This window comes from Natrix helvetica (assembly GCF_964273705.1).
Source record: "Natrix helvetica genome assembly, chromosome: 3".
Classification (NCBI taxonomy): domain Eukaryota; kingdom Metazoa; phylum Chordata; class Lepidosauria; order Squamata; family Natricidae; genus Natrix; species Natrix helvetica.
The window spans coordinates 113,841,702-113,858,055 of NC_138549.1; the positions used below are offsets into that span (position 1 = coordinate 113,841,702).

Below are 16,354 nucleotides of genomic sequence, written 5' to 3' on the forward strand. Positions count from 1 at the left end.
CGATTCACTGACCAACATTTCACATCCGTCTCTTCCGAACCATAAATCACGTTCCAATTGTTTTGGCGATCTTGCTTAGAAACAAATGGCACAACTAAAGTGGAAAGAGTGCGAGCCTGACTTTCTCTAATTACCAGATCGCTGTCAAACCTGCCCTCAAAAAACCGGTGGGTGCTAATAATTCTGGAAAGGCGCAAATACCGTCCCTTCTTCGCCTTCGCGCTCGCTCTCTGCCGCCGTTTTTACGGACTGACACTAGACGAGGGCTCGTTCTCTCGCGCTTCCACGCAGAGTTCTCTACTCAGCGCCAACCCATCTACTGGTCTGATTTTTAACATCTGGAGGAAAAGGGTAAATGCGCGCTACCTTCTCGAATCACCTACGACTGGAGTTTGTGTCCCACTGAACTCTGGGATTAAATTCGGGAGGGCGCTGGACGCTTCCACCAAAATGATTCCTTTTCCCTTCTCTTCGCGAACCGATCTTTCGAGTTCTCAGTGTATCAATCTCGGATCTATCTTTTCTATTCTGCTAACCTGGGCTGCTTGGTATTATTATTTTTTCTATAAAGCTGAAAAAGCTGCAATTTATCTGAACAAAGATAAATCAGAAGCGTCGAGGCAGAGAGAGAAAACCTCTGAAAATAATAATGTCTAATATATACACCACGGCGGTAGACCATGCTGCCTTCCCCAATCGGGCCCTTTCCAGATGGTTTGGACTACAAAGCCTTTCAGCCCAATGATCTTCTAGCCGGCAAAGGTGGGATTCTACAGCCCCAAACGTTTGGAGAGCACCTGGTTGACTCATACTACTGACTACTCCACCACGCGGAAATGGGAATGAGGTTCATTTCAACCTGGCTTGCTGAGCGAATTAAATCCTTGGTTAATTAAATACTAGTTTGTTCAATACATTTTCCCCCCTGGGTTTGCCCCAGACATTGAATCTGCACAGTTAGTTTGTACCCTGCTATTTGGAAAACGTGGTTGGCCAATTTATAGTTCACCTTGTCCTGCAAACCCAGCTGAGGCCGATCTAATTTCCGACAAAACTGCTCTGCAAAGTCTCGCAATCTGACTTTGGTTCAAGACTTACTACGAACGAAGTGATGGGTCCCAAAGGTCTTGGGTCCTCTGAGGCCAAGCAGGTGAAAATCAGACTTCTTTTTGTTTTGTTTTGCTTTGCTTTGCTTTAGAGGCTACAGATCAATCACTTCTGGAAGATGGAGGTGGAGCAGTAATGGGACCAGGTTCTCAAACAAAGCGAACTTTCTTGTTCAGAAAGCTTTCCAATCGCCTCCCTAAGGGCGCATCGCCTCTTGCTAGAAATACTCCATTTTCTATAATTCTCACCTCAAGCCTCCAAGGTGAACCCAAGCTCTACAAAAAGCTCCACAACAACTTTTCCGACAGATGGCATTATCTGAGGGTTCCTAGGAAAACCAGCCCCGTCCGTCCCACCCAAGCATTCTGTCCTGGCTTATGTTCAGACGGAGGAGAAGCTCAAAACCAGTTTGTAAGAGGGGGGGCACATAGTTTCCTTCCCCTCTTCCTTATTACCCTTATAGATGCCAAGCTATGGTTGTTTGCACAGGAGAGATGCAAAGCTTTCTCTTACTGGGCAAGTCCCCTCACTGGGAAGGTATTCTGTTCAGTTCAACGGGACCCCCTGGCTGCAGAGACCTGTGCGATACTTGAGTTGAACCACTGAGGGGAAAATGAAGAAGGGAGTTGGAGCTCATCAGGCAAGAGTCAAGACACGCGTCAGTCCTTCACAAAATGATTTCCTCATTCTGCCCCAGGGAAAACGGGCTGGTAACGATGGCCTCCACAATGACAAATTCCAGATGTCCTTTTTTCTCACTTGAGAGAGAGAGAGAGAGAGAGAGAGAGAGAGAGAGAGAGAGAGAGAGAGAGAGAGAGAGAGAGAGAGAGAGAGAGAGAGAGAGAGAGAGAGAGAGAGAGAGAGAGAGAGAGAGAGAGAGAGAGAGAGAGAGAGAGAGAGAGAGAGAGAGAGAGAGAGAGAGAACATTAGAAGCACGCCACTCACTGGAGTTTTGGTAGACAAGGCCCAGCTTTAGGGAGGAATAAGATCCTCAGAGTCCTTTTTGGGGGACTGACTCAGCAGCTCCCACATTAAAAAGGAGGCGTTGAGGAGGCGGTTAAAAACTGAAATCCAGCAGGCAAAAAGATTACAGACCCTTCGGACTACCTTTGGATTGCGATCCGATTCCACCTGAAGGCGATGAATCCAATAGCCTTACTAAGTTGCTTGGGAACATTAAAGAGGGGGGGGGGATCTACCCCATTCTACCTCTAGATAAAAACTGTCTGGTCTCAAGATCCCAAGTGAGCCCAGCTTTTCTAGAACGCAATTCGACGCGTTCCTTTCAAGCAGAAGGGGGAGAAGGCAACGAGAAGCCAGAGGCATTCACGGTGTGTTTGCCAGAGATAGGCGCCAGGATTTCAGGACTGCAATCCGCTTTCCAGCCTATCTACTTTACAACCGCGCTGCTTATGAAGCTACTGAAATAAGCAGCTTTAGGCTCCCTAACCTTTAGCCCTGGAACTATATTTGAAAGGGGACGGCGAGTTTTAGTTTCTCCAGCTCTCCCAACAATACATCCAAATGCGGCCGTGCACCCTGTAGCCTCTATCCACGCTAAATCTGTGGTCTGTGGTCACTTCCCAAATTCGGGCAGAAAAGATCGGAAAGCAATTCCCATTCTGCGTGGAACAGCGGCAGGTTCAGCCGGAAATGAGTATTGAAATTGTAATGGGAACAAATCGCGACCCCTTTGAGGACGCTGCAATCGCAGGCCTAGTCTGGGGCGAATCGGGGAGACCGCGTAAATATGGCTAGGATTGCGCCGACCCTCCCCCATCCCTTTCGTAGGTTTCTGCCGAATTTGTTTCCAAGACCCCCACAGCTATAACCAGCTATTCAATGCGGTTTATTTGAAAATTTAGGCCGTTAACATCGCGTTAATCGAAGAGCAGACAGCCAAGAACTTCAGCGGACACCTCACCGCTTTTCTTGTTTTCCCTCATGAAAATAAATCTACGTAAATTAGTATTGGGCTTGGAATTGATTTTACACGGTTGATGAATCCTAGCTGCATTTCCATACCAGCCCGCGTTTACTTTTGCTTATTCTCCCAAATGGGTTGCTGTGCTGACGGCTTTCTTATTCTTACTCCATCTTTTCACAGCCCCAGGTCGCGCGCGCGCGCACACACACACACACACACACACAAAGGAAAGAATTTTTTTAAAAAAAATCTTCAGAGCTGTTTGCTTCTCCAGTTTTCCAGACGGTCAACTAACTTAGCTGGAGCTGGAAATGGGTGCCCAAGAACTCTCCACGGACAGTGTTTGGCATAGTAGGGCAGTGTTTGGCATAGTATAGTTTAACAATTTGGATAGATTTGGGGGGGGGGGCACAGAGAGAAAGAGTGAAAGAAGCGCCCACTCCCCAGATCAACAGAAAAAAAAAGTCCCAAAGTTCTTTCCATTTGTAACCATGTGCTCAGCAATCTGGAAAATAGATTCATTTTGCCTCCGCCGCCTCTCTTTTCTTCCCCTCCCCACTTTTCCCGTGTCTTGCCTTGTAGCCTCTTTGTGGGGACTGGACATGAAAGGCAAGGACCAAGTGTCTGACAGGGGATCCCTTTTCAAAAGCAAATGTGGGCTGGGGGGACGCAAGACCCCTCGCTGGGCCAGCAGGGAGGGCTAGACTTTTTTCAAGGAGCAACATCAACAAACTCGGAAAGGCTGGTGAGGAGGGGGTCGGTTCTGCATTGAGAGACAGATGGAAAATGCTACAAGAATCGTCTCTCTTCTGTAATTTCCTTTCCTCTCCCCCTCCCCATAGAAAACCACCCACCCACCAACTCTCGCTCATTTACCTCTGCTTTCACAGGCACTTCTCCTGGGGAGAATCTATTAGAGCCACAAAAAAGCCAGTAAATGAATATTTTAAATTAGAGGGAGGGGTGAGTGGGTTGGTTTATTCACTTATTCAGGGTCATTCAATAATAATGATTTTTAAAAACATGACAAGACATGCTGCCTGAGAGATTAGGGGAGCATTTTGTTTCAAACAAAGCCTGGCGTTTTCAGATTTGCCCAAAATATAAAGAGATTTCAGTGCATGGGCTGGCTAAGAAAGAGAGTTTGTTTATTTTGTACCTTTTTTCACTCACGAATTTAGGTAGAGATCTCGGGTTTCAAATGGTCACTGTTCAGAAAGAACAAACTTACATTTTTCGTCCTCCACCTCCACTCCTCTTTTCCTTTGTCAACATTTCCAATTATAACAAAAAGGGGAGTGGGGGGGGGATATAATTTTCCTCTATTAACTGCCTGGGAATTTCAAGTAATTTTGGAAAACAAGAACTTAATTGCCACATGCGAGTAAAAATAATGCATAACTCCTTATAATAAAAATAATATTTTAGATTTAAAACCCAAAAGTACCACTTTAAAAGAAATAGAAGGGACGGTAGCAGTAAACTAATTTTAGAGTTCATTAAAGCAGGCAAGGAAGGAAAGGTTATGGCAAACCCACATTTCATTAGTAAGCTACAAATATTTACCTGGCTCATTTTATCCTGTTCTACTTAATGGGAAACATTTGTTTTATAGATCACATTTCTGCTCAAAACAGTAGCTGACTTTAATTTTTGTCTGTAGTCTAGTACCCCAATTCAAGATATATATTTTTAAGACCAAGATTAGGATGGGTTTATTTAACAAAGAGTACAATCCAATATGTACTTCTGCTCAGAAGGAAGCCTCTTGGGGGTCCAGGCAGTGGAGTCTCTGAACTTAGATTTTTAGAGTGGTTTGCCCTGGCTAACTGCAAATGTTGAATGCTTTTCCCTTAGCTTTTAACAATATCTAGATAAATTCATCCACTCAGATCTTTTTCACTTTCAAAGATCCAATACTATTAACACAACGTTTTTTTTTTAAAAAAAAATTACAAGAGCAAATAGCAAGACCCACTGGGTTCCTTTTAAGAGAAATCACAGACATTTATTAATTTACACCAGAGGTGGACCAAAAAATATGTGTTGCCTTTTCCACATCTAATCATTCACAATTCTTTCAATAAAATAGGAGGGAAACACAACTAGTGGGAAGAGAGCAAAATAAATCTGGTGCACAATGTATACACGCCAATGAGTCCCTATACACTGAACACACATACACACACACACACACACTCACACACACACATGCACTGAAGAGGTGGAGAGGAGGTGGGAGTTTCGATAACAGAGGATTTGTTGATATGGCCTGATCTTTAGAGATATGTATTTCAATCTCACTTAAAACATAAATTGATTTATACATTTTTAGGAAACATTGAACTATTAAGGATGCCCAAGAGGATTTTTTTAAAACTTCATTCAAAAAATGGGAAAAATACAGACATCAGAACTATTCAGGGAAACTGTTTAAATGCAAAGTCTCACAAGTGCATCTCACCCCCCATACACACACCCCAACGAGGCACACCTGGGAGCACAAACATTCTGTGGGATGTGCCCATCCCCCAAAAGCATGAATTAACCCCCACCACTATCAGTTTAAAGTTAAGCCCTTGGAACAAGGCCGTCTTCAAACCAACTACCTGGGAAGTCTGCATTCTACTGCACAAAGAACTCCACTCTGAAAGACTTAAATTGAATGGAGTAACTTTACAGAGTATAAGGCAGTTATACCCCAGAAGAACCGACCTGCTAATGGATCCATACTTGGAAGGCCATTCCAATAAATCCAACTAAAATAGCACCACCTGGACAGCTTAGGACTGCAGCCCTAATTAAATTATTTCACTTTTGCTTTTTTTTTCTTCCAAGCTGCCAGAAATCATTTTATAAGAAAGACTAATTTTAAATAGGTCTTTTGGCTCAACAATTTCTCTCCCCCTACTCACATACCCCGCCATTTGCTAAACCACAACCCCAGAGGAGATAGACACAGACGCACGCACGCGCACACACAAAACGATCCAGATGCCAGATGCCACCAAAAAGAAAGTTCCTACCTTTCAAAACACAATGGGAGGACAATAGAGGGAGATAGATAGGAGGGGGAATGTTGATTGGGAAGGGGGGTCATTGTGGCTGCCTTTAAAAAGGACAATTGTTGAGGTTTGTAAGTTTACTGGAAAAGTTTTGTCCCGATTGCAGGAGTGCTTCGTGGGTGAGGCTCAAATGGTTCGGTAAGGGAGTCAGAGCTGGAGACAACATAGCCAGGACCTGCGCTTGGCTCCCAGCATGGCCCGCCGGGAAGGGCGAATCTGTGGCGCTGACCGCGGAGCTACTGGAAGGCGGAGGGGCCGCGCCGCCACCGCTTCCAATGATATTGTCTATGGAAAAGGAAGGCCTGTTGCCCGCTCCCTGGTCCGTCTTGAGGCTCTGCAGGAGGGAGGCGGTAGGGCTAAGCTGCCCCGCCGGGTAGAAAGCTTTCCTGCAACTTAGATCGCCGCCCAGGAAAGAGGAGAGCCCGCTGGAGAAGACGGACGGGGCGGTCGCCGTGGCCCCAGGGCCGGGCGGCGCAGGGAGAGTGCAGGAGGAAGTCTGGAAAGAAAACGTCCCCGCCGTCCCTCCGCCTGCGGCAACCGGGTGGTGGTGGTGATGGTGGTGATGGTGGAAACTCTGCAGCTGCAGCCCGTAGTTGTAGCCATAAGGTCCGTAGGCGAAGCCCGGCAGGAAAGTCGCCGGGTCGGCAGCAGCGGCCGCGGCGCGCAAGAGGAGCTCCGGCGGCTGCGGGTGGAGCTGCTGCTGCTGCCTCTTGAAGCGCTTCCTCCGGCGCAGGAAGGAGCCGTTGTCGAACATATCGGCCGACTCCGGGTCCAGAGTCCAGTAGTTGCCTTTGCCCGGGTTGCCCGGCTCGCGGGGGATCTTGACGAAGCAGTCGTTGAGCGACAGGTTGTGGCGGATGGAGTTCTGCCAGGCCGGGAACTTCTCGCGGTAGTAAGGGAAGCGGCCGCTGATGAACTCGCAGATCTCGCTCAGCGTCAGCCGCTTCTTGGGGCTCTGCAAGATGGCCATGGTGATCAGGGCGATGTAGGAGTAGGGCGGCTTCACCAGGGGGTTTTTGCCGGATCCTGAAGCGCTCCCGGCCGGCGAGGAGGAGGACGAGGACGAGGAAGAAGACGAGGCGGACGCCGGGCCGGCCGCCAACCCCGACCCCGCCGGAGCCGCTGCAACGACGTGATTGTCGCCCAGCGTGGCCTCCGGGCCTCGCTGGACTGGGGACAGCCTCACCCGCAGCGTCTGTTTGGGGAGGAGGCGCAAATCGTCTTCGTCTTCGTCTTCCTCTTCTTCCTCTTCCTCTTCCTCGCTAAACTTGGTCTGCTCGTGAGGGGGGCCCACCACGTCGATGTCGGCATCCTCCACGTCGGACGCCGCCTCGTCCTCCTCCTCCTCCTCCGGTGAGGGGGCCGCCAGCAAGCCACAGGGGCGGCTACTCCCGCTGCTGCACCCCAGGGTCATGGTGGTGGTGCCGCCGCCGCTCCGGCCGACTGCTTCTGCCTCCGGGTCGGGCTGCTCGGCTAGGCCACCCCCTAGCGGCGGAGCGAGGGAGGAGCCCGAAGAGGAGGAGGAGGAGGCGCCCTCGCTCCTCGGGCCGAGAGCAACAGGCGCTCCTCGCCGTTTCTCTTCCCTCAGGAGGGCAGGGCGACCGGGGGGGCGGGAGGAGGAGTGGCGGGAGGGGAAGGGACTGGGCCAGGGGTTGCGGGTGGCCCCGGGCGGGGAAGAGGGACAGGGAAGGAGCGAAAGGATTGTGAGGGAGGGGACGGGACAGAAAGGGTGGGGAAAGTCACCGCCTGCGCGCGAAGCTCCCGCCGGCCGGAACGTCGCGCAGGCACTGAGCCGCCGAGGCGAGCGCCAGAAGCTTTTATAGCGCGGACAGCGCGTCACGTGTCTTGGCGCGCGCAAAACAGACCCGCCGCTCGCGCTTCTCGGCTGCCGAGCGCTTGTAGCCCCCCTCCTCCTTCGCGCGCCCTCGCGCTCCACTCCCCCCCCCCCCCTCGGCCTGTTGGTTGCGCCGGGCTTGCTTTTGATAAGCCCGGTGCATCACTTCGGATTTTTATTTTATTTTATTTTATTTGGGGGGCAAGCCCGGCTCGCAACACGCCGTCTTCCCTCTTGGCGAGACGGGTCACTAATGGCCGGGGTCAAAAGCGAGCCCTCTCCAAAATAACGGATGGCTCTCTGCTGCGCTTTTGATGAACCAAAAACCAACAGAAGCCCCCCCCCTCCCCGATCACTTTTGGGAATCTCCAGAAATTCAAAACATAAGATGTTTGGGGGAAATCTCCCGTAAGCGCTTCTGCCGTCTTTCCAAGTTCTCTCGCTGTTCCTCCTGATCCCGAACCTCGAGCGATCCGGCTGCATTTCTGCAAAACCATCCTTCTCGCTTTCCGCAATCTTCGTTAACTTTCATGTTTCTCTCCGTTACTTCCAGACCGTGTGACAAACTTGTGGCCACAATTCACACACGGCTCCGATTCTGTCGCCTCTATGAAATCGTGTTCCTCTCTGGAACACTCGTATGTTGCACTTTTAAAATCCATAAAACCGCCTGATTGCTAAACTAGTTAAGCGAATTGATTTAAAAGACTCATTTCTGCAGGACCCACTGCATGTAAACGTAAAGCGAATTATTTCTTTCAAAAAAAGCATTGAGGGTTTCACCCGGAACCAGGAGACATCTACGGGAGATGGAAGCCTGGCACTTAGAAAGCCTGTTTATTTATTCCCATTGAAGAGCGTCCCGGAAAGAGCTCGAAAACGCGGTTTCCATTTTCTCCTCTGGGATGATGGAGGGGCTGAAAGAGAAAGACCAGCTCAAAGTTACACTTGAGGCCCCTGATCCAGGATTTGAACTCAGATTTATCCTCGTCCTCCTTGAAGCATTTTATTGCTCAGAACCAATATTAAGAATAGGAGTCAATGGATTGCGCTCAAACCCCTCAGGATTTGCTGCTTTCTCCGGAGGAGTTTTCTTTCTAATTCCAGAAACCGATACAAAGGCCCAATCAGCAGGTTTCCGCCGGAGGGGTGGGAGGATACCGAAGGATAAGAAGCGGGGTATCTGAATGCGAGCGAAGAAAGCCAGCGTTGGCTTCTCCCCTTGAGCACCTTGCAAAATATGTGTTCACGTTTATTTATTTAGCGCATGGCATATTATACGTGGATTACCAATATGAGTTGAAAATATCATAGCCAAGGAGAATGCAAAACAACAACAACGAACAACCCGGAATCCTCCCCCCACTCCCACCAACTTGTGAAGCGGATTACTTTTAAACCCTCCGAAATTCTTATTTGCGCATTGCTTTAGGATCAGAGCTGCGCACTGCAAATAAATTCCCTTGGAAGGGAATTGGAGATTTCCCTCATCTGGGCTGGGGGTGGTGGTGGATTTCTTAGGAGGAAAAGAAGCATCGCCCATCAGGAAGAGTCGACTCTAGATGGCCCAGGTGAAAATCCCGCTGCCTAGAGCCGAGCTGATATGTGGCGTCGCTTAAAATAATAATAACCGGCCGTCAACAGATTGAGAAGAGCGGGCGCGGCCTTCAGCTGAGCCCTTCTCATTCATTTCTCTCTCAGCTTCCACGGGAGCGAGAAGCGGGCGCTTCAGTTCCGAGGAGAAAGCTGTCCCCCGAGGCTCTTCAGCTTGAGCTGAAGTACTTCGCCCCCCGAGGCAGGCCCGTCTTTTTAGACTCGGACAAACAGCAGCTGCCGGAGAAGGCTCCAAACGCCCCCCCTTGCCCGCTCCACTTCCATCCGCCCCACTTGGAAGCCGAACAAAACGCGGCGGCGGCGTATAAGTCGTTTTTTCGGGTTTTGCCTTGTAATATGGGGTGGGGGTGTGGGGGGCGCCGCCTTCGTTCTGGCTTCCCAGCCTTCCTCCCGATCGATGATGGCCTTACTTGACATACTTGACATTCATACGGATTTCCCAACAAAGCGCCTTCAAGATCCGAGGGAACGATCGATCGATTGATTTACATTTGAAGCGATCAGAACGCTGGACGTTCTGAAGACTTTGCTCTCCAGCTGCTTAATATTGGGAATCATTTTCAGGATCGTATGCCAGAGGGACACGGAGGTTACTTTAAAAAACAAACAAACAGGAATATAGTGACTAGTTGTTTTTTTTAAAATCTACATTTTGCATAAGGCTATTTTTTCTTTAGCCCGTATATTCCTTTGTACTATGCATCTTCGTGTGTGTAACTGCCCTGAGATTCCAAACTGTTCCAACAGGGAAGCGACGAGGGGGGGGGGGGGAGAGAGAAACCCCACACAGCTGTAAGCTCAGAATTCAGTCCTGGTCTTTGAGGGATGCAGCCGTTCTGAGTTTGTAGCACTGGCCCAGTGGCGACGGCGAGGCCGACCACACACGGCGCCACGTGTCTGCTTTGTGTCCCGACTTAGAGTTTGTCAAAAACTCACGGAAGCAAGAAATTCCCAGAGAAGCCGACGTCCAGTTTTGGCGCAAGGGAATCTGGTCTGAAGTCTACACCTGGGCCGGGTTCTGTCCCCGGCCGATTAGTTAGAGTTTAAACACGGGAAAATCTGTGGAAGTTCACGGCTGGGCGCAGCCAGCGAGAATAGCAAGATTTTATCTCAAATTTATGCAGGAAAAAAGGGAAAGTAGAGTCAGCTAGGGCAGGGGTCACCAAGCTTTTGGATCTCAGGGACCACTAAATTCATAATTTTAAATCCAGTTGACCGCTAATATGATTTTTTTTTTAAAAAAGATAAATACTATTTAGTGAAATATAAAAAATGCAAATAGTTTTTCTGTGGATCACCTCAATTTTCTCATGGACCATCACTGGTCCACGGACCACCAGTTGGTAACCTCCTGGCCAGTGGAGCTTTTTGGACCGTTTTGCATCCCTAAAGAGGTTCTGTGTGAGGCTAAACCTTCAAGAAAACTAAACCTATAAACCCAGAGCCCATTCTAGTCTATCTAGATAGAGATCCTCTGTCCGATCTCTCTGTTTCTTTGAGAAGTCCAGGGAAACTTAAGATATTTATCTGGATGTACAGGATGATTCGTAGAATCCCATTGATCTGACTTCTTCCGAGAAGAAATTTCGGCTTTTTCTATAAACCGAATTAAGTGCCTTTAAGGGAGATTACGTCTGTGTTTGGTCGTGCAAGCAGTAATGGAAAGAAAAAAAATAATTATTACTACCATACTTTGGGATGGCTGAATGATCCCATGCCTGAACTGGGGTAAAGCTAAGCTCCACTCACACTTCGTTTCGCACGAAACTTATTTCTGCCTTTTGAACTGAGTTAGAAATTAGAGCCAATTTTCCTAAGGCCAAATCCGAGAATAGAGTAGGTTTTCATCGCCTTCATTGAAATCAGTGGTGTTGATTCTTTGGGCATCCTAAAGCCTGCGTTGAGTTTCATCTAGAACAGGCAAGCAGCTTAACCTCCTTCCTAAGTAAAACTGTACCGAGAGCAACGCAATAGAAGCCTATTCCATAGAAAAGTATGGAAACTTTTGTACACTGACTGGTTCAAGGAACAGATAATAGATAACTTTATTGCGCCCATTAACCAACCCAGGAAACATATAATGTAGATGTCTCCTCCTTCTAGTCTATTCATTGTTAATAAGAAAAGCTAGCCCCCAGGTATTATATAGAAAAAAGCAAACGTGGAAGTTGTATGAAGAGCGTGGTACGTAAACAGGGGGAAAGAGCCACAACTGGTCATTAATACAGGGTGATAGAGATGGAACTAATCCCTCTCCAGGATCCTGAGCTCATCAATGTCTGTGAATAATAGATATCCTGACCTTTTAAGTAAAGCTGACAGAGTGGATTGTTACTTTAATCTGGGTTAGTGCAGTGCACTATTTTCTAACATTGGTTTATCTAAACACAAGTTCTATAACATGCTATGCCCAAACAAGTAAATAAAATTATGAATTAATGGGATGATGTAGTACCAAGTTACTTGGCAATTGGCTGACCAGCAAAAACCCAATCTTACATCAGCGTAGACCAATGGAACTCAAGTTTTAGGACTTAATTCCTTGTTAACTGTTCCTCTCTAACTTGTATTTTGGACTACAGCTCCCATCATCCCAAGCCACCGCGCCTGAAACAATGGGAAGGATTCCTATACTGGAAGGCAATATGTTTGGAGAGGATTCAGCTAGATTTGTAAAAAAAAAAAAAAAAAGGACCACAGATGGAGTTTCAAACTATTTCCATATTGATGGCTAACAGCAGGACACTATGCGTCATTTACGAATAAAGACAGGCTTTTCTGTCATCACAATGGCTGAGTGACGTAATAAATCACTAGTGTGGAAAATGTACAGCCTAATCACTTTGCGTTTCCATTTGTCTCAAGGCTTGTTCCTCAATGCGCTTCTGGGGTGTCCGAATTAGTAGTCCCTCGTTTTCTGTTCTGTTCTTTCTTCGACAGTAAGGACTACATTACAGATGACATCCTAACATTTTTCTCTAGCCAATCCCACTCCCTCACAATGCAAACATCCTTTAACAGAAAACTAACTCTATTTTTTTTTGTGCTGAGACTGGTTGGGAGATCATAGAACACACCCAATCAGAATGGTAAATCTTCAGATGCCCAAAGTGGTGTTTTGTTTTCTCTTTTGTACAAGTGGTGAAAATTATTATTGACACATGCAAAGTGCTAACTGGCCACGAGTAAGCGGGAAAAGAAACGAAAGTCATGCTTTTCAGAAAGACTTGCCCTAAACTGAAATAAGGGGGAAAAAAGACATTTCCCTGAACTGTAGAAGAAACATAGGAACGCTTTGACTGATTAATATGACGGTTTGAAGGCCGCTACATTTAGTAAAGACGGAGTAATATTTCCCAGGATGGAAATAATAACTGGTGATGCTATTTTACAGGCACCGGAGGAACTATTTTGACTTTTAATATATATATATATTATATATATGAGACTTTTAATTCACTTAATGGATTCACTTGTCCTAGCATTAGAATGAAAGCTTTCCAAATGACATTTCCCTTTTATTTGCCAAGTCCACCCTCAAGCTGATCTTGCTTTCAAGTAACAGCTTTCTTATAAATAAGATGATCTGTCGGTACGGAGTGTTTGATATGATTTCTCTCGATTTTTTAAAAACGATTTACAGTTAGAACGTCACTTAATCGAGTGGCTGAACTGAATCATCCTTTCCCATTGCCATACCCAAAGCTTTGAAACTGTTTGCTGCACCTGGCCGGTTTTGTCCTCCAAGAAAGCTCAGAAACCCGACCTTATTTAATACTTGGGGGGTTCATCGATGGAAAATCTCAGGCTTGCAAGCTAGATTAGGACATCGGAAAGAATGGATGGGGGGGGGGGAATCCCGCTTGCTTAGAGAACTACCTATAATCGCCTTTGCCTTTAATCCTAAACTTGGTTTTCCAACCCAACCCGTCAGTTTGCGCTAGGCAATTAAAATGAAATCCCGGCGCTTATGATTTTAATCGATACACCGAGAAGAAATGGATGCATCTTTTCAGCAATCCGCCTTTGCGAATATTTCATCAGATAAAGGAAGCGTGTTCAGAATCCGCTCAAGATAAATGAACAGACCGACTTGCTTCCTTTCTCCACACTCGAGGTAACCCCGTTTTGTGGAAGCTCCGGCTTTTTTTTTTTTTTTTTTTTTTGCAAGGGGAGTTGGTTCATTGCCAGCTCTTTTGGGAAGCTAACATTGCGGGGTTCGCTTGTTCCCGTTATCTCTCTCTCTCTCTCTCTCTCTCTCTCTCTCTCTCTCTCTCTCTCTCTCTCTCTCCTCCCTCCCTCCCTCCCTCCCTCCCTCTCTCTCTCTCTCTCTTTCTCTCGTCCCACCTGAGTGGAAGGGGCCAAATCCCTTCCTTTCAACTCCCCTCTCCCCAGCTGGTCGTGGGAGAAACCAATCGGGGCTCGCGTAGGCACTGCTCTGGAACAGGTGCTACTAGCTAGCGCCGGGCTGCAATCTCTTCTTCCTGGACCCGGCTGACTTGCACACACGGGGCGCCCCTCTCCACATGCTGAAGTACCCAGACGGGGGCCGAGCTGCGAAGGAGAAAGAGGAGGAGGGACTCCGACTCCAACAGCGGCTGGATCTATCTCAAGGGGCGTGGTTTAGAAGCCTTTTGGGTTTTGTTTTTTAATGTGAAGGGTCCCCTTTCTTTAAAAGGATGCTGGAGGAGCATTTTCTGAAAGGTGGCTAGTTCACCTGGAAGCAGCTATCCACCCCCACCCCCACCCCACTGTATTGTGTAAAATGTCCCGCTGCGAACTTTCTCCTTATCTTCCCTTTCATCCAAGGGGCTGGAGCAGTGGTGAAATTCAATGTTTTTTTTAACTACCGGTTCTGTGGGCGTGGCTTGGTGGGCGTGGCAGGGGAAGGATATTGCGAAATCTCCATTCCCACCCCACTCTGGGGCCAGCCAGAGGTGGTACTTGCCGGTTCTCCAAACTACTCAAAATTTCAACTTTCTCCAGAACCTGCTGAATTTCACCCCTGGGCTGGAGTGGGCATTTATAAATGACGATATTTATTTATTTATTTATATGTTTGTGTGTTTGTTTATATCAACCACCAATCAATCAATCAAGTAACTATTTAAGTGGCTGGGAGGGGGGTTACAAATAAAATATTTAAACATTTATTTTAAAATAATCTTGCTTCCCCCCCTGGTGTGCAGCCACCAAGCTCATTTTTCTCCATCAGTTTCCGAGAAGACGCAGGGTGTGAGGTCCTATCATCTTGCAGATCAATTTCATGCAAGTAATTCCTGCTGCCGGTCTGTATAATACAGAGTCTCCATCTTCACTGCAGGTATCCACGAAGAGGGGTTGCAAGAAAATCAGAGGCGCTTTCTTCCTAACTTTCCCCATCAACCTTCGGGCTTGGCAATATTTGAGCAAAGCTCTCTGAATTCAAAGGCAGGAAGAACTGCTTGGAACCAAAGCGCGCCGCTGACGTAACCCAACAGATCTGATTTCCGGGTGCTGGAATGAAAGAACGAATCTTCTTCCCCAGATTGGGCGCCTGGCGTAGGATGTGAATGAGAAGGCTGAATGGAGCGGGGACCAGGAAGAAAGAACAGTTCTGGGTTGCGGCCACATCGGATTTCATTCAAATGTTTTGCTTGGTTTTTGTTTTTTTCTGGGAAAGGGGGCAGGATTCCCCTACCACACCTCAAGAGAGCTGTAACATTTATGAAGGTGAGATTTCAAAGGTTGTAACTGCCTAATCTTGAATCAATATTGCAACTGGGCATGAATTTTACCAGTTTATTTTCAGGCAGTGTGGATCCAGGCTGTTGACTTGACACCTTGAGCAATTACGATTTCTCATATCCTACCCCATTCACCATGCTGGTTATGGTTGCTGGGAACTATAATTCATCAGCCTCTGCATAGGTCCCCCAGGTATGGGATCTTCCACTTACCATGCATTGAGTTCTATAGGAAAACCCTATGGCTGCTACTGTGATTACCTTAGAGGCTTTGTAGATAGGATTCAGCCAGAGTCCATAGTGACATCACACTGCCTAGAGGTTGAAGCAATTTGTACAAGGAAGAATTATGGACAGCTATCTTAAGACAAGCTTCACCTACCTGATATAAAACTGGCCAATCAAAGCTCACCTGAATAACTCTGCACTCCCAGACTCAGAATATTAATTTAGAGCCTGACTTGCCACTACTTTGGCTTACAAATGATGTAAATATCTTAAACTAATATTCACGAAGTATACAGCGGATTGACTCCATTATTAGACCTCTTGTATAATGCAACAGAGTTTGGGACAAACCATATGCCCAATACATTGATCTGATTGTGTCATCAAGTCATTTTTCAACTCTTAGCAACCACATAGATAAATTTTCTCCACTACATCTATCTCTGATCTGTTCTCTCATGTCCGCCAGAGGTGAACTTATCACTTCTGTAATTGAGTCCATCCACCTTGCCATTGGTCATTCCTTTCTTCTTTTCCCTTCCACCTTTCCCAGCCTTTTCCAGGCAGTTGTGTCTTTGCATAATAGGTTTGAAGTAGGATAATTTGAGTCTGACCATTTGTGCCTCTAACTCCGGGTTGATTTGTTGAATGAGCCATCTGTTTATTTTCTTGGCTGTCCGTGATATTGTTAGAAGTCTTCTCCAACACCAAGTTCAAAAGCCTCGACACTCTTCCTCTCCTGCTTTTTTAAAATCCAAATTTCACTTCCCCAGAATGTCACAGAGGATACCATTTGCATGATTCTGGTATTTGTTAGGCGTAAAAATCACATCATAGCATTGGAGTGTCTTTT

The 16,354-nt window shown here is 47.1% G+C and overlaps 1 protein-coding gene across 1 annotated transcript; it reads right to left on the reverse strand.

The window, feature by feature from the left end:
* Positions 1 to 4,897: 4,897 nt before the first annotated feature.
* FOXD2 (forkhead box D2) lies at positions 4,898 to 7,860 on the reverse strand. The gene has a single exon (XM_081949128.1). It carries the CDS (start codon positions 7,511 to 7,513, stop codon positions 6,146 to 6,148), a length of 1,368 nt encoding a protein of 455 aa, XP_081805254.1. The 5' UTR covers positions 7,514 to 7,860; the 3' UTR covers positions 4,898 to 6,145.
* Between the last annotated feature and the right edge of the window lie 8,494 nt (positions 7,861 to 16,354).

Coding starts and splice junctions, on each gene's coding strand:
- FOXD2 (XM_081949128.1), bottom strand. CDS start 7,513: ATGACCCTGGGGTGCAGCAGCGGGAGTAGCCGCCCCTGTGGCTTGCTG.